The sequence below is a fragment of the Sciurus carolinensis genome, chromosome 8 (assembly GCF_902686445.1).
Source record: "Sciurus carolinensis chromosome 8, mSciCar1.2, whole genome shotgun sequence".
Lineage (NCBI taxonomy): Eukaryota > Metazoa > Chordata > Mammalia > Rodentia > Sciuridae > Sciurus > Sciurus carolinensis.
In genome coordinates, this window is record NC_062220.1 from 148,206,815 (window position 1) to 148,229,995 (window position 23,181).

The 23,181-nt window shown below is 60.7% G+C and overlaps 1 protein-coding gene and 1 non-coding gene across 2 annotated transcripts in view; one reads left to right on the forward strand and one right to left on the reverse strand.

The window, feature by feature from the left end:
* LOC124991542 (dynein axonemal heavy chain 10-like) overlaps positions 1-22,057 on the forward strand; it is a gene marked incomplete at its 3' end in the record, with an annotated part of 28,184 nt that extends 6,127 nt beyond the window's left edge. Inside the window, exons 4-13 of the mRNA XM_047562204.1 lie at positions 529-637; positions 1,820-1,935; positions 6,506-6,716; positions 9,227-9,384; positions 10,077-10,307; positions 11,175-11,365; positions 12,575-12,773; positions 14,398-14,592; positions 19,959-20,129; positions 21,881-22,057. Coding sequence (XP_047418160.1) covers positions 529-637; positions 1,820-1,935; positions 6,506-6,716; positions 9,227-9,384; positions 10,077-10,307; positions 11,175-11,365; positions 12,575-12,773; positions 14,398-14,592; positions 19,959-20,129; positions 21,881-22,057 — 1,758 coding nt within the window. The remainder of the gene's footprint in view (positions 1-528; positions 638-1,819; positions 1,936-6,505; positions 6,717-9,226; positions 9,385-10,076; positions 10,308-11,174; positions 11,366-12,574; positions 12,774-14,397; positions 14,593-19,958; positions 20,130-21,880) is intronic.
* Positions 6,016-6,088, reverse strand: Trnaa-ggc (transfer RNA alanine (anticodon GGC)). The gene has a single exon. It is a non-coding gene; the product is annotated as a tRNA-Ala (tRNA).
* Positions 22,058-23,181: the final 1,124 nt, after the last annotated feature.

Consider the following 23,181-nt stretch of genomic DNA (forward strand, 5'->3'; position numbering starts at 1 on the left):
CCCGAGGTCAGACTGCTACAGGTGGCCCGGGGCCCCGGGCAGACAGACGCAGGCGTCCACCACAAACCACATTAGCCGGGCCTCGCTGGCCTGGCCCAAGGCCCAGGTGCACAGAGACCCTGCATCAGGCAGGACGTTCTGCGGGCTCAGAGCTCATCCCCGGCCAGCCAGGGCCCGTCCTTCCCTCGGAGCACGCGGGGTCTGGACAGCGCGGGCCCGGGGAGTGAGGCCTGCCCTGTGCAAGTCCCCAGGTGGAGCTTAAAGCTGGGACTGAGTGTTCAGCCGGCCTCTGCTTCATCAGAGCGGAAGGCCAGGCTGGCTTGGGGCAGTGGACGGCCCGCACCACCCTGTGGGGACCCTTCCTGGGGCATCCACCTCAGGTGTGGCCCAGTCGGCTGGCTACCGGAAATGCCAGCTGCCCGTCAGCGGAGGCCGCCAGGGCGGGAGGGCAGCACTTCTGTGGCCTGGACGGGAGGTTCTGGGGTGAACAGGTGAGCCTCAGAGTGACAGGTGTTGGCCCCGTTTCAGAGGATCGTGAAGCGCATCGTGGAAAAAACCTACCTCCAGGTGCTCTGCACCCCGGTCCCCGAGGAGTCTCTGAACCAGACTGTGGTGTTTTTTCTCAGAAACACACAAGGTACAATTCGTGTGTGTGTGTGTGTGTGTGTGTGTGTGTGTGGTGCACACAGGCACGGGGTTCTTTTTACATTTTACCTCTCTCTCTCTGTTCCTCGGTGCTGGGGATGGGACCCAGGCCTCAGGCGTGCTAGGAAGCACTCTCCTGCTGGCCTCCCCCGCTGGCCTCCCCCGCTGGCCTCCCCTGCTGGCCTCCCCCGCTGGCCTCCCTGGCCCTCTTGTGACATTTTCATGAGAACACCACCTTTTACTGGTACAGCTGAACCTTGCGACGCACAGACTCTGTCTTGCAAATTTGCCTTCGCACTAAAATTTGTCCATCACCCCAAAAGCAGCATGAGGGGTGCCTTCACGATCTCTCCCTGAAGTACCCTGTCCAGGTGAAGCACGCTGGACGCACAGCAGCCGGAGGCGGGTGGAGACGGCGGCCTGGGAGAGAGGGCGTCTGTCCCGCCTGTCATCTCCTCGCTGCCTTGGGGAGAGGCCGCTTGGGCTTCATGAGGCCCCTGTGCTGACCCGGCTGCGGTGGGCAAAGCGAATACTTATCAAGTACGGCCTTGTCGGAAGGGCAGGCTGTGACGCAGCCGCCCCAAAGCCACTGTGGAGAGGGACCGAGGAGGCGTCGCTGGGCGGAGGGGGGCAGAGCAGGTGTCTCAGCGGGTGGCGATGTGACAGAGACCTGGACGTGCGGCCTGGACAGCAGGCACGTGCTCCCACGCGGGGGCTGGGAGCCCAAGCCCCAGGAGCGGCAGGTCCGGAGTCCCAGGAGGGAGGCCGGCCCCTCCTGGCTGTCCCTGGAGGCTCGCTGGTCCCCACGCGGGTTCCACCCTCACGACCTGGTCACTTCTCAAGGGTCCCACCTCCAGCACCACCAGGCCGGGGCTGTAAGGGTGACGTCCCTGCCCTGGGGACACAGACGTTCAGTCCCCAGGGCACAGACAACCCAGGTTCCATCCCCGCGCGGCTGGCGGAGCCTCAGCCAGAGGAGCTGATGCGCGTGACCCCGTGCTGCGTGTGACCCCAGGACCCCGGGGGCGGCCCTGTTCCCGTTTCCCGGGCCCGGGCCCCGCTGCAGCTCGAGGAGGAGGCAGGGCCTGTGGAGTCTGCCACGAGCGCGTCCCTGGGGAGGAGGTCCCCAAGCCGGGGGCGGCGGCCACCTGACGCCCTGGCCGCCTCTGTTTAGAGCCCATCCCCGAGGCCAGCGACATGAAGGAGGCCATGGAAATCATGCCCGAGACGCTGGAGTACGGAGTCCTCAACGCCAACGTGCTGCACTTCCTGAGGGGCATCGTGTGCCAGGTGACCGCGCGTCCAGGACGCCCACAGATAGGCGGGGGCGGCCCTGGAGGGGGAGGCGCGGACACGTCCCCGCGCTCTCGGGTGCCCAGGGGACAGACGTGGAGCCCACCCCCACACACCAGGAAGCACCAGGTGGTGGCAGCCACCGAGGCAGGGCAGCCCGGCGCGGTGACGGAGCGGCCCTGTGGGCGTCCGCGAGCCAGGCGGGCGGCGGGGTGACCTTGACGAAGGGCCGTGTCTGAGCTTTAAGAATCAGAAAACTGACCTCCCTGGGGAGGCCGGGGAGGAGGCAGGGAGGCCGGGGAGGAGGCGGGGAGGCCAGGGAGGAGGCGGGGAGGCCGGGGCCCAGGTGACTCTGACCGGAGACCCGGGTGAAGGCGGCAGACTCGTGAGGGTCTAGGTGGGAGCCTCCTGGGCAGAGGAAGCAGCCGGCGCCAAGGTCACGGTCAGGGACAGAAGGACGGCCATCGTGGCCACGGAGAGCTGGGGTGTCTGGGAAGGAGGGGCTGAAGCAGGGGTGGCACTGCTGGACATGCAGTGTCCCCGCCACTGGGGGCCAGGGGATTGAGGGACAGGAAGATCCCGCAGGAGGCCGCGGGAGAACCCAGGGGACGGCGATGGTGTGGGGGCTCCAGAGCTCGGTCAGGGAGGGCGGGAGACGCAAGTGCTCGATGGGAGGCAGCCAGAGGGACCCGCTGAGGACGGGGTACAGAGGTGCAGGAAGAGAGCGTCGAGCAGGAGGGCCAGGAGGTGGACTGAGCAATGGAGGGTGGGACGTGGACTGAGCACCGGGGGGTGTGGGAGGTGGACTGAGCACTTGGGGGGAGGTGGACTGAGTACTGGGGGATAGGTGGACTGAGCACTGTGGGGTGGTGGGAGGTGGACTGGGCACCAGGGTGTGGGAGGTGGACTGAGCACTGGGGGGTGGCGGGAGGTGGACTGGGCACCGGGGGGGGGGTGGCGGGAGGTGGACTGGGCACCGGGGTGGTGGTGGGAGGTGGACTGAGCACTGGGGGGTGGCGGGAGGTGGACTGGGCACCGGGGTGGTGGTGGGAGGTGGACTGAGCGCCGGGGGTGGGGGGAGGTGGACTGAGTACTGGGGGGAGGTGGACTGAGCACTGTGGGGTGTGGGAGGTGGACTGAGCATGGGGGGTATGGGAGGTGAACTGAGCACTGGGGGTGGAGGTGGACTGATTACTGGGGATGGTGGGAGGTGGACTGAGCACTGGGGGTTGTGGGAGGTGGACTGAGCGCTGGGGGGTGTGGGAGGTGGACTGAGCGCTGGGGGGTTGTGGGAGGTGGACTGAGCACTTGGGGGGAGGTGGACTGAGTACTGGGGGATAGGTGGACTGAGCACTGTAGGGTGGTGGGAGGTGGACTGAACACTGGGGGCAAGGTGGACTGAGCACTGGGGGTGTGGGAGGTGGACTGAGCACTGGGGGTGTGGGAGGTGGACTGAGCACTGGGCTGTGGGAGGTGGACTGAGCACTGGGGGCGAGGTGGACCGAGCACTGGGCTGTGGGAGGTGGACTGAGCACTGGGGGATAGGTGGACTGAGCACTGTGGGGTGTGGGAGGTGGACTGAGCACTGGGGGATAGGTGGACTGAGCACTGTGGGGTGTGGGAGGTGGACTGAGCACTGGGGGTGTGGGAGGTGGACTGAGCACTGGGGGGTGGCGGGAGGTGGACTGAGCACTGGGGGCGAGGTGGACCGAGCACTGGGCTGTGGGAGGTGGACTGAGCACTGGGCTGTGGGAGGTGGACTGAGCACTGGGGGTGTGGGAGGTGGACTGAGCACTGAGCTGTGGGAGGTGGACTGAGCACTGGGGTGTGAGAGGTGGACTGAGCACTGGGGGTGTGGGAGGTGGACTGAGCACTGGGGGATAGGTGGACCGAGCTGGGCTGTGGGAGGTGGACTGAGCCCTGGGGTGTGAGAGGTGGACTGAGCACTGGGGGGTGGCGGGGTCACTGCTGAGATGCGAGGGGGAGGAGGGAGTCAGGCCTGGAGGGAAAGCCCGGATTCTCTCTTGCACGGACTGAGCTGGAGAGGACTCTCAGGCACGTGAGTTGAAGTGTGAGCAGGTGTGCAAGTCGGAAGCTTCCTGGAGAGCGCGGGCAGTCACCTGGCCGATCTGTAGTGAGCGCCTACTGTGTTCTGCAGCAGCGAACAGCCCAGACAGGAGGAGCATAGTCTAGCAGGAGGATTTACATTCGAGATCAGTGAGAAGACATGTGCTGTGCTAGACGGCAACAGGAGCTGGGGGGAAAGGAAGTCAGGAAAGGGGGCTAGGGAGCAAGGGGGGACAGGGAGTTTGTAGGTGGTAAGGGTGGGCTTTTGCCATTTTGGTAGGGTGGCCAGGAGGACCTTACTGAGGAGGTTTGGACTGAGAGGATAGTTGGAGAAAACAACCCTGTTTTGCTAGGACAATTGCAGTAGCCTCCTAAGAGTTCTCCCAGTTCTGTCCTTGCCCTGTGTGCTACGTTCTCCACAAGCCAGCCAGATGGATCCTCTGGCATGCAGGCGTCATGGTCCTGGAGAGGTGTGAAGCCCAGGGACTGGAAGGAACAACCAAGGGAGGAACCTGGTGAAGGGAGGAGGGAGGAGGGACTCCTGGGGTGGGCGACCCGGAGTCCTCCAGGGAGGAAGGGGTGGCTGGCTGTGCCGGGTGCTGCCGAGCAGAGAAGGGCTGGTGGGCTTGGGCGCCGGTGACTTCCACGTGATTGGGTCCCACAGAGGTGGGCACAGAGAGTGGCCGGGATGGTCTCACTGCGTCCGCCTCGCCCTGCAGACTGGGCGGCGGGTGGCTCCCTCCTGCATGGCCTCCTTCCCACCCACGGGTGCTCGCCCACCTCCCCGCAGTGTTTCCCTGTGCTTTCCGAGATCACCTCGATCAGACTTTCACGATCGAACAGACTGATGCACGATGATCGATCCTAAGTGGTTGCAGGTCGAGGAGCCAACGAAGGACGAGATTCCTCCACTTCCCGTCACTGTCAGTAGAAATCGTTGTACAAAATTCTTTCTGGAGGCTGGGCTGTGGCTGAGGGGTAGAGCGCTCGCCTGGCGTGTGCGAGGGCCTGGGTTCCATCCTCAGCGCCGCATAAATAAGCAAATAAAATAAAGGCGTAGTGTCCATCTACACCTAAAAATTTTTAAAAAAATTATTCTTTGAAAAAATTACATAAGAAATACACGCTCATGAGGAAAGCCCAGCAAGCCAGCAACAACGTGGGTAGAGAGTGGATCTCTGGGGCCGCCTGCCATGCGAGGTCGGGGGGCGTCCGGGATCTGTGGCCAGGGCTCCTGTGTCCTGTCCACCACTTGGACTCCTGAGAAGCGTGGGAAGGTCATCAGGGCAGCCCGAGAGCCGTCGTCTTCTCTAGGGTGACGTGTGCACCGGGTTGAAGTCTACGTGACGAATTCGAACCTGCCAGTTCATAGCACGTTACAAACCCCAGAGGGTCCCCGTTGGAGGACCTCAGGGAACCGGGCTGCTCTTTTGAAAATGAGGCACGTAGCGAGAAGCCCGGCGTTCACGCTGCCTGCCTTACGTGGGACGCGCTGTCCTCAGACGGCGGGCGGCCAGCGAGGTCTCTGTGACAGTGTTTGAGCCGGGAGGGGGAATTGTTAGGTTGTTAGAATACGCGTCTCCTAGTTTTCTCGTATCGTATCGTGTTCTGTACTCTGATGCTAGTTTATGATCCACTGTGAATATTGAAGATCTTAGAATATTTAGAACGTAAGTCTATTCCGGTGGATCCGTGGACCTGGGCTTTGAGCGTCGGGGGACCAGCTCTTTGTCTCGTGACAGAAGGGACGCCCAGGGTCTGGGTACAGGCGGGCTTTCTTTTGTGGTGCTGGGGGGGATCTGAAGTCCTCCCGCGTGCAGCCTGGGGGGTCGCGCCCCACTGAGCATGCAGTCCGTGGAGTGGACTGGAAGCTTCCAGGCCCGGCACTCTGTATTCCTGCATTGCAGGAAATGCATGTAAGTTCAGAGAGTCTTAAAAATACGTGGAGACTTTAAGGAAAAAAGGCAAAACAAAAAACCCAAACCGAGCGCTTGCACGTCCTTCTTTTCCCGGCGGTGCTGGGGATTGAACCCAGGGCCTCGAGCGTGCCAGGCAGGCACTCTGCCCACTGAGCTACATCCCCAGCCCCAGGGCCACATGCATTTGCCGGTTCCTTTTTTGCGGTGGGCCGGTGGCTCTGTCACTGTAGCCCAGGGACCTCAGAAATGCCCGTGAAATCTTGCAGAGCCGAGTCCTCGGTACCTGGCCTGTGTCCTGGGCCCGCATGCTGACGGTGCTGAGCGGTCATCGTGTTGGCACGTGTCCCCAGTTACTGGCGGCTGTGAAAGGGGCACAGGGCCGTTTCTGGGTTGTCGTCCGGCTGGTTGGGTGGTCTTGGGCCCCGTGCGTCTCTCCCTCCTGGGGGCCCAGCCCCGGCTGTGAGTCCTCTCCGCCGGGCGCCTTCCTACTGAACTGGAGCAGGGCCTTGGAGGCCGGGGTCGGTGCCGGCCCCGGGGCGGGGAGGGCGCCGGGTGACCTGTCCACAAACTTGGCCTCTCAGGTTTTTCTGCCAGCGTTGTCCTTCAACCAGCACAAGACGGACATGACGCTGGGAGCCCCGCCCCTGTCGCCGGCTGACTCCTTCATGCGCGAGGTCGACCTGCCGGGGGAGACCCTGGAGTACCACAGCGTCCAGCTCATACGGGACGAGTTCCTAATGAACATCCAGAAATTCGCAAACAGCATCCAGAGGACGATGCAGCAGCTGGAAGGTAGGCCTCCCGCGCCGAGGACGGCCGTACCCCAGGAAGGCCGAGCCAGAGTCCCGGCGCTGTTCTGCGTGGCTCGCTGTGACCCTCACCAGCGCCTGTCGTGCTGGGAGGCGGGAAGGAGCGACCCAGTCTTCGTCCTCAGGGCTCTTTGAGTCCAGGGCCCAGATAACCACGGCAGGATGAGGAGCTGCAGGAAGATAAGGACCTTAGGGCTCCGCAGGGGGAGCAGGCCTGGTGGGGACGCGGAGGGAGTGCTGGGGGCTGCCTGGAGGAGGAGGCCCTGCGCCTCGTGGGAAGGTGGCCTGTACCACAGCTGCTGTGCTTCCGGAGGCTGGAGGGGCGGGTGGACCCACGTGTGCCTCAGCCTGGCCCGGGAGAGGCGTCGAGGTGCCTGGGGAGGACAGAGCGGGGAGGCCGGGAGGCCGGGAGGCTGCCTTAGTGAGGTGCAGGTCTTTCTTGGTGGGTGTAGTTTTTGGGTCCATGAAAAGATAACAGAGCCTTTATCAGCAAGGCGAGGAAGGAGGCTGGTTGGCAGAGGGGGTTGAGGGAGAAAAGGCAAGAAGTTCGTAATGTCTACATGGTGTATAGTTTCACAGGCTGGGAAGGCGCGTCCGTGGATGGTTATCCTCGGAAGATAAACGCTTTCCTTCCTTTAAAGTAAGATTTAACAACTCCACGTCGTGCGAGTTTTCTTTGCTGGAAATGGAAAGAGGAGAGACATTTGTGGAGAGATCCAAACTTTAAAAAATGTTCTCCCGTGGCGGGGATTAGACCCAGGTGCTGTGACCAGAAACCCGTGGGGATCAGAAAAGACGGCAGACGCGCCCAGAGAGGAATCCCCGACAGAGGCCGGCGAGCCAGCGCCGACTCAGCCCGTTTACTACCGAGGCTTGATCATCGAAGGGGTTTCTGAGAGTCCCCCGAAGCGTGCAGGATGGAGGTCTGAGACCGGTGGCCAATTGCGATCATCAGCTCGCGCTCCTGACTCTCTACCCCGGCAATGGTGTCTGAACTCAGGTCCAGACCGATGGCCCCGTGCCTGGCACAGAACCCCCTCTAAGCGGGGAGTCCCCACAGCAACAGGGCGGTCTGGACCTGCACCTTTGCCCAGGAAGTTCCCAGCCAGGCCCAGCTCCTGCCACAGGGCCATCAGCGACGGCAATTGGAATCACTGCTCAAGACACCCAGGGGCCCTTTACCACTGAGCCACATCTCCGGCCCTTTTCATTTTTTGGGCCAGGTTCTCACCAAGTTGCTGAGGCTGGCCTTGAGTTTATGATCCTCCTGACTCAGCCTCCTGCTTCACTGGGATTACAGGAGGGTGCTCCTGGATCAGCTGTTTCTTCTTAATCGTTGCATTATGTATGATTTCTGGTCACTTGCTCCCTCATTTCCTGCTGCCAGCTCACTGCCTGCCTTCTGTTATGGCTGTATTCCCTCTTTTTGTCGACTGATAAATAGGATGTACATTATTACAGCTATAGGGATGTTGTTCACTGCGGAGCAGAGTAGCATATTTTGGTAATTTTTCTTGTACACTTTTTTTCATTCCCATTTGCCTTTTTTTCCCCCTTAAAATATCTTACGCAGTCCTCTTTGTTTTTCCAAAATTCCCTCCACGTGAGCGGGCCCTCCTTTCACTGGATGTCTCCTTCCCAGGGTCCTGATGCAATGTGGGCTAGTCACTCTCTCAGCATGTTTCCTAGCTGTCTTTCCAGGAGCAGTGTTTCTGGGATACCAGAACTTTTTTCTTAGTTGGGTTTTGCTGTCTCAGTGTACAGGAGTATATCCTTAAGTAGTCTGAGAAAAAGTATGTGCTTGTACCTTTTTCATAGCATTCTGTTCTTGTTTGAAGGATGCCAATGGTCTCAAACCTCTGAGTTTAATCCCAAATAGTTGGGATTAAAATTTTTTTTTTCTTATTTTCTTCACATTATCTCCAATTTCTTTTCCTTTTTCTTTTTCTTTTGAGTACTTGGGATTGAACCCAGAGCATTTTATCATGGAACTATATCTCCCGCCCTTTTCGTTTCACTTTGAGACTGGGTCTCACTAAATTGCCCAGGTTGGCCTCCAACTTGTGATCCTCTTGCCTCAGCCTCCTGAGTTGCTGGAATTACAGATGCCCCCCACACCTGGTTTATCTCAATTTCCTAGGAGGTCACTTTTTTTCTGGTTTATCTTTGTTCCATGTTGGGGGTTTTCCTAAATATCTACTAACCTCTGATTTCATGATCAATTTTTAAAAACTGAATTTGTTAAATTGTAAATTCAGGAATATCTTTGATAGCTATGTCCTTTTGCTTGAACTTAGCCCCGGGAACAGGCCTCTGAAGTGTTTTCATTACATTCTAATGAAGGAGAATGAGACAGAGACAGATTTGTACCAGCACTAAGATGTCGACCTTGTACTGATACTTGGAGAGAAGAACTAGATGACTAACGCAATGTTATTGTTCTTAACCAATTTTCCTAAACCAGTGATGGACTGAACACTTCCATCCTTCCAGGTGAGATCAAGTTGGAAATGCCAAGCATCAGTGTGGAGGGTGAGGTGTCCTACCTGGCGGCTGATCCGGACACCGTGGAGATCTTGGAGCAGTGCGTGATAAACTGGTTGAATCAGATATCTGCGGCTGTCGAGGGCCAGCTGAAGAAGACGCCCCAGGTGATTGGCAGGGCTTTCCAAAGTCCTTGATACAAGTCGAACTTTCCGCCCCGAGAGAGAGCCGCGAGTCTGGGGATCTGTGTGAGCCGGCCTCTTTCCTCACTGTTGTAACTTCCTTAAAAGGACAAAGTGTGCCTAGCATGTGTGAGGCCCTGGGCTCCATCCCCAACGCTGTCCAAAAAAAAGATCAAAGCCAACACACCCAAGATACCATTCCTGGGCCTTTTGATGTTAGTGAGCTACCTCATTACTGCCTGGACTGGACAGAGAATTCTGTGTATCAGCCAGGATTGTTTGGGCTGCCCCAAACAGGAACCCCAACTCAACTGACTTACATCAGAAAGCTAATACCTTGGCTCACGTAACTGGGAAGCCCAGAGGCAGGCTAGCTTCAGGTACGGTTTGATCAGGACTCTGAGGGTGTTTGCCGGAGCTCTTGGTTCCAAGCTCCTCCCTGGGGGTGAGGCTTCTCCTTGGTAGTGTAGCTCACAGTGGTTTCTGCTGCACGTTGGCACATGGTGTTGTCCAGAGGAGGCAGAGCGCTGGAGTCCTGAGAGGCTGGCTGATGGGTCCCTCCTAAGCCCAGAGCCCGCCGCGGAGGCCCTGCATGGCCCTGTTTGGAGAGGAAGGGATGCTGGAGAAGCCGCAAACCCCCTGCGCTAACAGAGCAGTGTGTTGACCTCCCCTCACAGGGTAACGGCCCTCTGGCCGAAATTGAGTTCTGGCGGGAAAGAAACGCAACCTTAAGCGCCCTCTACGAGCAGACGAAGCTCCCGACGGTCAGGAAGGTCCTGGACGTGATCAGGGAGTCGGACTCACTGCTGGTGGCCAACCTGCAGCCCGTCCTGGCCGAGCTGCTCAAGTTCCACACGGAGGCCTCGGACAACGTGCGGTTCCTGTCCACCGTGGAGCGCCACTTCAAGGTGCGCCCAGCCCCGGGGGCGGCGCTGGCCCTCGAGACTGGCTGTGGCGTCACAGGACGTAGTGCCTATCATTTCACCCGTCCCAGCGGTCGGCCGCGGGCGCCAAACGCGAACAGTGCTGGCTGCCCACGCTGCGGCCATGCCCTGCCCAACCTGGCTCGCTCTGGCTGACCACTGGGCAGTCTCCCCTCCTGCGGCTGGGGGTTCGGGGAGACCTCGGCCGGCGGGTCTGTCGAGGCCCCTGTGGTGGCTGGGATGGCCTCTCTGCCTCCTTGTCTGGACCTGGGTGTCCCTTGCCGTCTCTCCAGGCCCAGGGCCTCTCCACGTGGTCGCCATGTCTCACGCCTGGCCTTCAAGGTTGCAGCGTGGCCTCTGGAGAGGCAGCGCGTGGCGGGCGGTGCGCGTTCCTGCAGGGCGCTCACGTCTTGGCTTCATTTAGCCTCGTTATTGTCATTTCTTGTCACCCACACCACACACTGTGGCCACTGTCACAGCATTTCCACTGTGTCAGGCACAGCCCGTGGCCGAGAGGTGACTTGGAGGGCACAGGAGACGGTGAGCGGGTGGATGCAGACGCCAAGCCCTGTGAGGAAGGGAGCCGAGCACCCCCAGGTTGTGGTGGCCACAGGGGGTCCTGGAACCGCCCCCCCACAGACCTGGAGCCCTGGCTAGAAATACGCGCCCTCTTTCTGCGCCCGCCTGCGTGGGCTGTTTCTGCGGGACGGCCCCACTGTGCGCCCCTCTGCCTTGTGGACTCCTGGCCCAGGTCTTGTTGGTCAGCGGTCCCTCCTCGGGGCGTGGCTGTCTTGCTCCAGGAGAGGGTGGCTCACCGCGAGCCCTTCTCTCCCCGCGCCCGTCCCCCGACAGAACATCACGCACGGGGCCAGCTTCCAGGTGGTCCTGGACACCATCCCGTCCATGATGAGCGCCCTGCGGATGGTGTGGATCATCTCCCGGCACTTCAACAAGGACGAGAGGATGATCCCGCTCATGGAGCGCGTGGCCTGGGAGATCGCCGACCGCGTCTGCCGCGTGGTCAACCTGCGCACCCTCTTCAAGTACGAGGCGGCTCGGGCGGCGTTGGGGGGCACCTTGGGGTCCCCTGGGGCTGCTGAAGCCCGCGGCTCTGGGTGTGTCCACAGGCCGCACGGCCCTTTCAGGACGTCTGTCTTCCCACGCCCCAGAGGAGTCTGGGAACATGTCCCCGCAGCCCTTGGCCTGGGACAGCGTGTGGCCGTCCATCTCTGGCCTCTTCCACTTAGCGAGATGCTCACAGGGCTCATGCGGTGGCAGATACGTCCGCGCCGCGTTCCTGCTTATGGATTGGAAAATACATATAAAATACATACGTGTGGATAGGCACGTGCTGCTCCCACGATGGGCTAGTCTAGTGATTCCACATGTCGCGTGATCATGTTTTGTGATATATGATCGTGTATAATTTTATCCATAAAGTTTAACTGGGACTTTCTTCCTGGTTCCTGGGAGAGACTGAGGCAGGGGGTCAGGGGCGCCTCCATCCCGGACCCCAGGTCCCAGGGTGTTGAGGGGTGACGGAGGAGGTTGAGCACATGGAGACTTCCTTCCCGTTCCTTTCTTCATCCCCCGTGCTGGTCGCTCTGGCGCTGGCTACACGCCCGGCCCTCCCTATTCTACTTTCTTTCTTTTCCTTTTTTTTTTTTTTCCTACTAGGAACTGACCCCGGGCACTTAACCACTGGGCCACAACCCCGGCCTTTTTTTCTTTTCTTAATATTTTATTTTGAGATACGGTTTTGCTGAGTCGCTGAAGCTGGCTTCCAAGTCTGGATCCTCCTGCCTCAGCCTCCCGAGCTGCTGGGATTATAGGCGTGCGTCTCTGCTCCCAGCCCTTATTTTACTTTCTTAAAGTAAAATCGATATGGGTGAAATAGGCCCCCAAATCCTGACAGTGTCCCCTTGGGCTGGCATTGCAGACCCCAGGACTGACCACTGTCCTGGCGGCCGAGGCCCCTGCCCCCCCAGCCCAGGCTGACTTGCCAGGCAGCGTGGCGCCACGGCCGTGGCCCTGAGGCCGCCTGGGCCCTGCCTGGGGCTCCCTCCAACCCTGGGAGCCAGTGCAGCTGGTGACTCAGGGGCCCAGGCTGGCCTTGTGCTGGACGCCTGGCCCCGGATGCGGGCGGTCCCTCTGTCTCTCTTAACTTCTTCCCCGTGACCTGGAGGGGCTGCGGCAGCGGGTCGGGGGCCTCGGAGCTGCCCCGGCCCCTCACGGCCTCCCTCTCTGGGCAGGGAAAACAGGACGAGCGCCCAGCACAAGACCCTGGAGGCCAAGAACACCCTCAAGATGTGGAAGAAGGCCTATTTCGACACCCGGGCCAAGATCGAGGCCTCGGGCCGGGAGGCGCGGTGGGAGTTTGACCGGAAGCGTCTGTTTGAGAGGACGGACTACATGGCCTCCATCTGCCAGGACCTCTATGACGTCCTGCAGGTGTGTGTGGGGCGGCGGCTCCTCCGACCGGCCGGACGGCACTGGAGTCGGAACCCGTGGGGGGAGAGCGGTCTGGCCTGGCAGTGCCTGGAGCTGGGGTCCGAAAGGCCGAGGGCAGAGCCCACAGAACGTTCTAGAATGTGCCACAGGTGCACTGCGTGCCACTGGGCTTCCCGACGTCCCTCTGTCCGTGCACCGTGCTCTCCCTCCGTCCCTGGGCTGCTGGTCCCCGTGCCCGCTGCAGGGTCCTCCCGCCTGCTGGGTCAGCGTGCGCCTCCGCCCTGGTGTCTGACCGGGTGGTGAGCCCGGAAGGCCCCTCGCCCCCTCATCCCGCGGGCCAGGCACTCCGGCGAGCCGCAGGGTCAGCTCCGCAGTCGCGGCGGCCAGCGCAGGCCGGGCAGGCCAGGCCTCTTGTTCCCAAGGCAGGAAATGGGCCTTAAAGACATGCAGACGCCTTCCTTCTCCCGTCTCTGTCCTGGCCGTGGGTTCGAGGTCTGCCAAGGCGGCGGCACCGTATAAAGAGGGGCGTCCAAGGAGGCTCGGGGGACGCTGCGGGCGTTTACCTTGCGGTACCCTGTGCGGCCCGGCCGGCCCTGTTCTAGAAGGCGGCCGCTCTGCAGGCAGCCAGCTCAGCTCCCTCGGGCTCGCGGAGGAGCTGGGGGGCACAGGGACTCAGGGTGTCCTGCCTCTGCCCCTCCCTACGTGCGTCCCCGTCAGCCCGTGGCTGTGGCAGCAGGAGGGGAGGGATGGCGGGGTCCTCGGCTGGCGCATTTCTCCGCCTCCTCCCCGGCTGGAGCGGCCAGCGACCCGCATGCTGGTCGTAGGTGCAGCGCGCCTGCCTGGGCTGGCTTTGGGCCTCCTGGTTCCCTTGGCGGCCTCATCGCGTTGCTCCGCGCCAGTGCACAGGGCGGGGGCGCCACAGCGGGTGGGGGCTGCTCACGCTCCACAGCCGCGTCAGACGGCGCTGGCGAGGGCCACAGAAGAGTGACTCATACCGGGGTGCCGGGGACAGCAGAGCCTTCACCCGGCCCAGGCCACGTCTGAGCGAGGAGCCCTGTGCTCCTGTCCAGGGCAAATGCCCAGGAAGCCAGCCCTGCCAACATGTCCCTAGCCCATAGCTTCGTGGAGTGTCCCTCTAGCAGAAGAAAAGGGCAGCTGATGTGACGGTCCCAGTCATAGCTGCAGCTGAGAGAAAGGCCAGGAGAAGCCGTTGAGGGTGCTCTGGAAGTGTGGCTAGGTTCTGAGCAGGTGTCTGAGTGTCGACACAACAAAGTGACATTCAGTGATAAATAGGAGCTACAGGGCTCTTTGAATGGTGAGTGCAAAGGCCTGAGGCAAGAAGGAACCGGAACCGGAAGCAGGCTGGCTGGCTGCGAGGAGGAACAACAGCAAGGGAAGAGTCGAGGGAGCTGGCAGGGGAGAGTGTGCAGACCCGTGAGCAGTGCTGCGGTGTCTGGAGGTGGTCCTAGCGCCGTGGGCATAGTACCGAAGGTCTCAGTCGGGAGGTGGTCGCCTGTGTGACATGATTCTTACCCTCAGGTGAATCTAGATGTGCTTTCCGTTTGTAGTTAGAAAATTCCTGAGAAAACCAAAAGCCGACCTCCGTTTCTGTCCCACTGGACAGGTTATGGAGGAATTCCACAACATATTTGGTCCAGAACTGAAGGCTGTGACGGGGGACCCCAAGCGCATTGATGACGTGCTGTGCAGAGTGGACGGCCTGGTCACCCCCATGGAGAACCTCACCTTCGATCCCTTCAGCGTCAAGTCCTCCCAGTACTGGAAATACGTGATGGACGACTTCAAGATCGAAGTTCTGGCAAGTCGCCGCCGGCCCCCGGGACGGGGAGGCGGGAGCGGCGTGTCCCCCACGTTCAGTTTGTTGGGTGGGTTAGTGGTGCTTAGTCTTTAAACGGCAGAAAGTGACACCTGCTTATCAGTAGAAACCAGAGACAAGGCAGAGGTGTGGGAGCTGAGGCGGACGTTCCTCGGCTGTCCCCGCGGCCGCCCCGCAGGCAGAACAAGTGTTCACCAGGGAGACAGGTGCCGGGCGCAGGCCCACCCGCTCGAGAGTCGAGGCGGGAGAGACACTGTCACCCGCGGACTCGCCTCCTGGGCCTCGGGTCTTCCCTCTGCTGCTGCTGACGCCTTTGCTTTGCTGGAGTGCGTTTTTGAGTGGCTTCCTCAGGCGGGTTTCCCAGGACGTATTTATTTTCGAGTCTGCTACAGACACAGAACTCGACGCCGAAGGTCACGTTGGAAATCTGAGGACCTCTGTCATTGATTTCTAGCTTCCGGTGTTGTTAGCATCATTCTGACTTAATTTTTCTAGAACGATCTTCCTCTCGTATAGATTGGGGTGCGGATGGGAGGGTAGAAGATGCACGATGGTCGGGTAGAGGGACCCTGTGCAGAGGGTAGAGGGACCCTGTGCAGAGCGTAGAGGGACCCTGTGCAGAGGGTAGAGGGACCCTGTGCAGAGCATAGAGGGACCCTGTGCAGAGGGTAGAGGGACCCTGTGCAGAGCGTAGAGGGACTCTGTGCAGAGGGTGGAGGGACCCTGTGCAGAGGGTGGAGGGACCCTGTGCAGAGGGTAGAGGGACCCTGTGCAGAGGGTAGAGGGACCCTGTGCAGAGGGTAGAGGGACCCTGTGCAGAGCGTAGAGGGACCCTGTGCAGAGGGTGGAGGGACCCTGTGCAGAGGGTAGAGGGACCCTGTGCAGAGCGTAGAGGGACTCTGTGCAGAGGGTGGAGGGACCCTGTGCAGAGGGTAGAGGGACCCTGTGCAGAGCGTAGAGGGACTCTGTGCAGAGGGTGGAGGGACCCTGTGCAGAGGGTGGAGGGACCCTGTGCAGAGGGTAGAGGGACCCTGTGCAGAGGGTAGAGGGACCCTGTGCAGAGGGTAGAGGGACCCTGTGCAGAGCGTAGAGGGACCCTGTGCAGAGGGTAGAGGGACCCTGTGCAGAGCGTAGAGGGACTCTGTGCAGAGGGTGGAGGGACCCTGTGCAGAGGGTGGAGGGACCCTGTGCAGAGCGTAGAGGGACTCTGTGCAGAGGGTGGAGGGACCCTGTGCAGAGGGTGGAGGGACCCTGTGCAGAGGGTAGAGGGACCCTGTGCAGAGTGTAGAGGGACCCTGTGCAGAGGGTAGAGGGACCCTGTGCAGAGCGTAGAGGGACTCTGTGCAGAGGGTGGAGGGACCCTGTGCAGAGGGTAGAGGGACCCTGTGCAGAGCGTAGAGGGACTCTGTGCAGAGGGTGGAGGGACCCTGTGCAGAGGGTAGAGGGACCCTGTGCAGAGGGTAGAGGGACCCTGTGCAGAGGGTAGAGGGACCCTGTGCAGAGCGTAGAGGGACCCTGTGCAGAGGGTAGAGGGACCCTGTGCAGAGCGTAGAGGGACTCTGTGCAGAGGGTGGAGGGACCCTGTGCAGAGGGTGGAGGGACCCTGTGCAGAGGGTAGAGGGACCCTGTGCAGAGCGTAGAGGGACCCTGTGCAGAGGGTGGAGGGACCCTGTGCAGAGGGTGGAGGGACCCTGTGCAGAGGGTGGAGGGACCCTGTGCAGAGGGTGGAGGGACCCTGTGTAGAGGGTAGAGGGACCCTGTGCAGAGGGTGGAGGGACCCTGTGCAGAGGGTGGAGGGACCCTGTGTAGAGGGTAGAGGGACCCTGTGCAGAGGGTGGAGGGACCCTGTGCAGAGGGTGGAGGGACCCTGTGTAGAGGGTAGAGGACCCTGTGCAGAGCGTAGAGGGACCCTGTGCAGAGGGTAGAGGGACCCTGTGTAGAGCGTAGAGGGACCCTGTGCAGAGGGTAGAGGGACCCTGTGCAGAGGGTAGAGGGACCCTGTGCAGAGGGTGGAGGGACCCTGTGCAGAGGGTGGAGAGACCCTGTGCAGAGGGTAGAGGGACCCTGTGCAGAGGGTAGAGGGACCCCGTGCAGAGGGTAGAGGGACCCTGTGCAGAGGGTGGAGGGACCCTGTGCAGAGGGTGGAGGGACCCTGTGCAGAGGGTGGAGGGACCCTGTGCAGAGGGTGGAGGGACCCTGTGCAGAGGGTAGAGGGACCCTGTGCAGAGGGTGGAGGGACCCTGTGCAGAGGGTGGAGGGACCCTGTGCAGAGGGTAGAGGGACCCTGTGCAGAGGGTAGAGGGACCCTGTGCAGAGCGTAGAGGGACCCTGTGCAGAGGGTGGAGGGACCGTGTGCAGAGGGTAGAGGGACCCTGTGCAGAGGGTAGAGGGACTCTGTGCAGAGGGTGGAGGGACCCTGTGCAGAGGGTAGAGGGACCCTGTGCAGAGGGTAGAGGGACTCTGTGCAGAGGGTAGAGGGACCCTGTGCAGAGGGTAGAGGGACTCTGTGCAGAGGGTGGAGGGACCCTGTGCAGAGTGTAGAGGGACCCTGTGCAGAGGGTGGAGGGACCCTGTGCAGAGTGTAGAGGGACCCTGTGCAGAGGGTGGAGGGACCCTGTGCAGAGGGTGGAGGGACCCTGTGTAGAGGGTAGAGGGACTCTGTGCAGAGGGTGGAGGGACCCTGTGCAGAGGGTGGAGGGACCCTGTGCAGAGGGTGGAGGGACCCTGTGTAGAGGGTAGAGGGACTCTGTGCAGAGGGTGGAGGGACCCTGTGCAGAGTGTAGAGGGACCCTGTGCAGAGCGTAGAGGGACCCTGTGCAGAGGGTGGAGGGACCCTGTGCAGAGGGTAGAGGGACCCTGTGCAGAGGGTGGAGGGACCCTGTGCAGAGGGTGGAGGGACCCTGTGTAGAGGGTAGAGGGACTCTGTGCAGAGGGTGGAGGGACCCTGTGCAGAGTGTAGAGGGACCCTGTGCAGAGCGTAGAGGGACCCTGTGCAGAGGGTGGAGGGACCCTGTGCAGAGCGTAGAGGGACCCTGTGCAGAGGGTGGAGGGACCCTGTGCAGAGGGTAGAGGGACCCTGTGCAGAGGGTGGAGGGACCCTGTGCAGAGGGTGGAGGGACCCTGTGCAGAGGGTGGAGGGACCCTGTGCAGAGGGTAGAGGGACCCTGTGCAGAGGGTAGAGGGACCCTGTGCAGAGGGTGGAGGGACCCTGTGCAGAGGGTGGAGGGACCCTGTGCAGAGGGTGGAGGGACCCTGTGCAGAGGGTAGAGGGACCCTGTGCAGAGGGTGGAGGGACCCTGTGTAGAGCGTAGAGGGACCCTGTGCAGAGGGTAGAGGGACCCTGTGCAGAGGGTAGAGGGACCCTGTGCAGAGCGTAGAGGGACCCTGTGCAGAGGGTGGAGGGACCCTGTGCAGAGGGTAGAGGGACCCTGTGCAGAGGGTAGAGGGACTCTGTGCAGAGGGTAGAGGGACCCTGTGCAGAGGGTGGAGGGACCCTGTGTAGAGCGTAGAGGGACCCTGTGCAGAGGGTGGAGGGACCCTGTGCAGAGGGTAGAGGGACCCTGTGCAGAGGGTAGAGGGACTCTGTGCAGAGGGTGGAGGGACCCTGTGCAGAGGGTAGAGGGACCCTGTGCAGAGGGTAGAGGGACTCTGTGCAGAGGGTAGAGGGACCCTGTGCAGAGGGTAGAGGGACTCTGTGCAGAGGGTGGAGGGACCCTGTGCAGAGGGTGGAGGGACCCTGTGCAGAGGGTGGAGGGACCCTGTGCAGAGGGTGGAGGGACCCTGTGTAGAGGGTAGAGGGACTCTGTGCAGAGGGTGGAGGGACCCTGTGCAGAGGGTGGAGGGACCCTGTGCAGAGGGTGGAGGGACCCTGTGCAGAGGGTGGAGGGACCCTGTGTAGAGGGTAGAGGGACTCTGTGCAGAGGGTGGAGGGACCCTGTGCAGAGGGTAGAGGGACCCTGTGCAGAGGGTGGAGGGACCCTGTGCAGAGGGTAGAGGGACCCTGTGCAGAGGGTAGAGGGACCCTGTGCAGAGCGTAGAGGGACCCTGTGCAGAGGGTGGAGGGACCCTGTGCAGAGGGTAGAGGGACCCTGTGCAGAGGGTAGAGGGACTCTGTGCAGAGGGTAGAGGGACCCTGTGCAGAGGGTAGAGGGACCCTGTGTAGAGCGTAGAGGGACCCTGTGCAGAGGGTGGAGGGACCCTGTGCAGAGGGTGGAGGGAGGGACCCTGTGTAGAGGGTAGAGGGACCCTGTGCAGAGGGTAGAGGGACCCTGTGTAGAGCGTAGAGGGACCCTGTGCAGAGGGTGGAGGGACCCTGTGCAGAGGGTGGAGGGACCCTGTGCAGAGGGTGGAGGGACCCTGTGCAGAGGGTAGAGGGACCCTGTGCAGAGGGTGGAGGGACCCTGTGCAGAGGGTAGAGGGACCCTGTGCAGAGGGTAGAGGGACCCTGTGCAGAGGGTAGAGGGACCCTGTGCAGAGGGTGGAGGGACCCTGTGCAGAGGGTGGAGGGACCCTGTGCAGAGGGTGGAGGGACCCTGTGCAGAGGGTGGAGGGACCCTGTGCAGAGGGTAGAGGGACCCTGTGCAGAGGGTGGAGGGACCCTGTGCAGAGGGTGGAGGGACCCTGTGCAGAGGGTAGAGGGACCCTGTGCAGAGGGTGGAGGGACCCTGTGCAGAGGGTGGAGGGACCCTGTGCAGAGGGTGGAGGGACCCTGTGCAGAGGGTGGAGGGACCCTGTGTCCGCCCCTGGCCCTCACTCGCCACCCCTGGCCTGGTGCCTCCAAATACTCAGCTTCCTGCAGTTTGTTCTCTTTCTGGACAAACCAGTGTCACCTGCTGCCCCTGTGGACACACGAGGTTATGACTCTCCGCCTCCTAAAGTTCCTGTGTCTCAAAAATTCCCCCAATTCGCTCCCGTTTTTTGGTACCTGGGTTTGCACCCAGGGGCGCTTAACCACCGAGCCACATCCACAGCCCTTTTTGTGTCTTATTTAGAGACAGTGTCTTGCTAAGTGGCTGAGGCTGGCTTTGAACTTGTGATCCTCCTGCCTCAGCCTCCTGAGTTGCTGGGATTACAGGCCGGCCCCACGGTGCCTGGCTCTCTCCCGTGTTTTTAAAGAACATGGTTTAGCACTTCTAGAGCTCCCTTTCCCCCTCGTTTTGAACGGGCTGGTGAGAGGAGGAGAGAAAATCGACAGCACCAGCGGCCGTGTGCAGCCACGCCGGCCTCCGGGAGGGCAGTGGGGACCTTTCCCAGCGCGATTTCTCCTTCCTCCTCACTTCTTGCCACTTTGTTTTTGCAGAACAATGACAGGGGCCTGAGGGCTGTTTTATGGCCTCTTTAAATTCCAGGTTATTGAGAAAGAAGCAAAAAATTTCATCGATGAATCTTTTAAGACACTCCGATCCGCCGAAGCGGCCTTTGACATGCTCTTGAAATTCAAGCACATTCGCTCCCGGGAGGCTGTCAATCGGCAGATGATGATGAAGTTCAATGACATCCTCGCGCAGTATTGTAAAGAGGTAATGGGACCCGTGGCTGCACGGGCGACAAAGACACTCCTGGCCCTTTCCCGCGTGTGTGTGGGGACTGCGGGGTTTTCCCGGTGAGCACGTCACGAGGGACAGCTGCCCCCAGCAGCGCGGTTCTGTGCACTCCGTGGAGAAAGTAGGTAAGAGCTTGTCAAGGACGGTGTCCTCTCCTGCCCGTGGGCCCGAGTGAGCCAGAAGTAGCGCAGGGATGGCCGTGGACGTGGCCGATCCCAGCAAGGACCACCACGTGCTCACCGTCGGTTCAGAAAAACCCACCCGGTGCTCAGCGTCCCGTGTGATGACGGCAGAGGCGGACGGATGACAGACGAAGCTGCTTGTGAAGGAATCGGTCGCACGTGGGAGAAACACGCACGCTCACACACGCAGAAACACACGCTCACACACGCAGAAACACATGCTCACACACACAGAAACACACACACGCTCACACACACAGAAACGCACGCTCACACACAGAAACACATGCTCACACACACAGAAACACACACGCTCACACACGCAGAAACACACACATGCTCACACACGCAGAAACACACACACGCTCACACACACAGAAACACACGCTCACACACAGAAACACATGCTCACACACAGAAACACATGCTCACACACACGCACACACAGAAACACACACATGCTCACAAACATGCACACACATGCTCACACACACAGAAACACACAACCATGCAGAAACACACGCTTACACACGCTCACACACACAAACACACACGCAGAAACACATGCTCACACACACAAACACACACATGCTCACACACACGCATACACACAGAACACACTCACACACACAGAGAAACACACATATGCTCACACACACATGCAGAAACACATGCTCACACACACACAGAAACATGCACGTGCTCACACACACACAGAAACACACACGTGCACACACACGCACAAGCAGACGAACCTATTCACAAGATACACTGAGAACAGGTGGAATGGTCAGGCCAAGGAGGGAAGACCCAGTGGATCCCCCAGGTGCTCGTGGGGGAAGGGCCAGTGGATCCCCCGAGGTGCTCGTGGGGGAAGGGCCAGTGGATCCCTGAGGTGCTCTCTTAGCAGATCCCCGCCTTTAGCCGCGGCTCAGGTTTTCGCTCTCAGAGAACCGCAGGCAGCCTCTGAGGCCCTGGCCCTGGGTTGACATCCAGGGTTCAGCGGGGCTGTGTTCCCCTCTGGAACCTCTAGGGAGAGTCCACTGCTTCGTTCTGCCCTGCTTCCGGCCACTCCGGGTCCTTCCACCGTGGGACCCCGGCCCCTGCCTGTTTTGGGGGGCCTTGTGCCTGCGCTGGCGTCTAGGACAGCTCCCCATCCTGAGCTCCGCCGACCTGCAGCCCGAGCCCGTCTGCGATGCCACTTGCCCTGGTCACGCCCTTAGGTCCTGGGGCTGGAGGTGGCCATTGTCCTGCCTGCCACACCTAATGACCCAGTCGCAATGCCCAGCCCTGCGCTGCCCGGCAGACCCTCTGCCGTGGAACTGCGCCCCGAGCCCAGAAATGCTGCGGCTTGTACAGTCTGTGGCTGCCCCCGGCCACGTCTGGAGGGGTTCCCAGAGGCCTGAAACGCCAGAGGAGCGAGCGCAGGGGCGGTTCTGCCTTCAGGAGGCCACTGGACTGTGCGGGGTGCGGGGCGTGGGGAGCCGCAGGCGCTCCTCCCCCTGCACCTTCTCGCTCACCCCACGGCGCCTGGCGGCTTTGCAGATCGACATCGTGAACAAGATCTTCGTGCAGAACCTGGAGAACCCTCCCCTGCACAAGAACCACCCTCCGGTGGCGGGCTCCATCTACTGGGAGCGGTCTCTGTTCCACCGCATCAAGCACACCATCCTCAGGTTCCAGGAAGTGCGGGAGATGCTGGACAGCGAGCGGGGACAGGAGGTGGGCCGCTCTCCCCGCAGCCTGGCCGCCCGCCCGCCGCTCCCTCCGGGCTCAGGAGAGGCATCGTCTTAGTGGCCGCCATGGCCGCGGGCTGCCTGAGAAGCACGCTGATCTCAGACCCACGTCTGAGAGGATCTTTCCTGTGCTCCAGGATTTAGGGCTTATATATATATTTTTTGATGACTTTTTAAACAATATTTTTAGTTGTCAATGGATCTTTTTAAAATTTTGTTTTCTTTTATTTATTTATATGTGGTGTTTAGGATCGAACCCAGGGCATCCCACCTGCCAGGCAAGTGCTTTACCACGAGCCACATCACCAGCCCTATTTTGGATTTTATTTAGAGACAGGGTCTCGCTGAGTTGCTTAGCGCCTCACTTTTGCTGAGGCCGACTTTGAACTTGCGATCCTCCTGCCTCAGCCTCCCAAGCCTCTGGGATGACAGGCGTGGGCCACTGTGCCCGGCTTCTCTATGGCATCTTAAAACGTAGGACAGGTTCCAGGGTCCTGAGGGCTTCTCCTACTTGACCTATGACCCCTGCCTTTTTGGTACCAGCCCTCCCAGCAAACCACGGCTTTTTGTGCATTACAGAGCAGAGGCCGGTAACCTATTTCTTAAAAATCCAGGCAGTAAATAATTTGGGAACTCGAGACTCACATGATTTGTGTTGCTACCAGTCAACCTGATGTTGTTGCAAGCATAGGCCCAGATGAGGTGTGGACACGCAAACAGGCTGTTACTTCTGGGACTGGGTGTGGTGGTGCCCCCAGCAGCATGGGAGGCTGAGGCAGGAGGACTACAAGTTTGAGGCCAGCCTGGGCAGCTTGGTGAGACCCTCCTCGATTCTGAAAACAAAAACAGCTGTATTTATCTGTGGCTGCGGCTCTGTGAATGTCCACAGTGTTCACACATCACAGGGAACTGCTCTTCTAGTCCCTCAAAAGTGTGAAGGGCAGTGCTGAGCGCGGGCGCCCCTGGCAGACGCAGCTCAGAGCTGCAGTCGGATGGTCTCTGCGAGATGGAGCCTAGACGTCCAGTCATACCGACTCAGACCAGAGAGAGAGAGAGAGGAGAGACAGAGAGAGAGAGAGACAGAGAGAGAGAGGGAGACAGAGAGAGAGA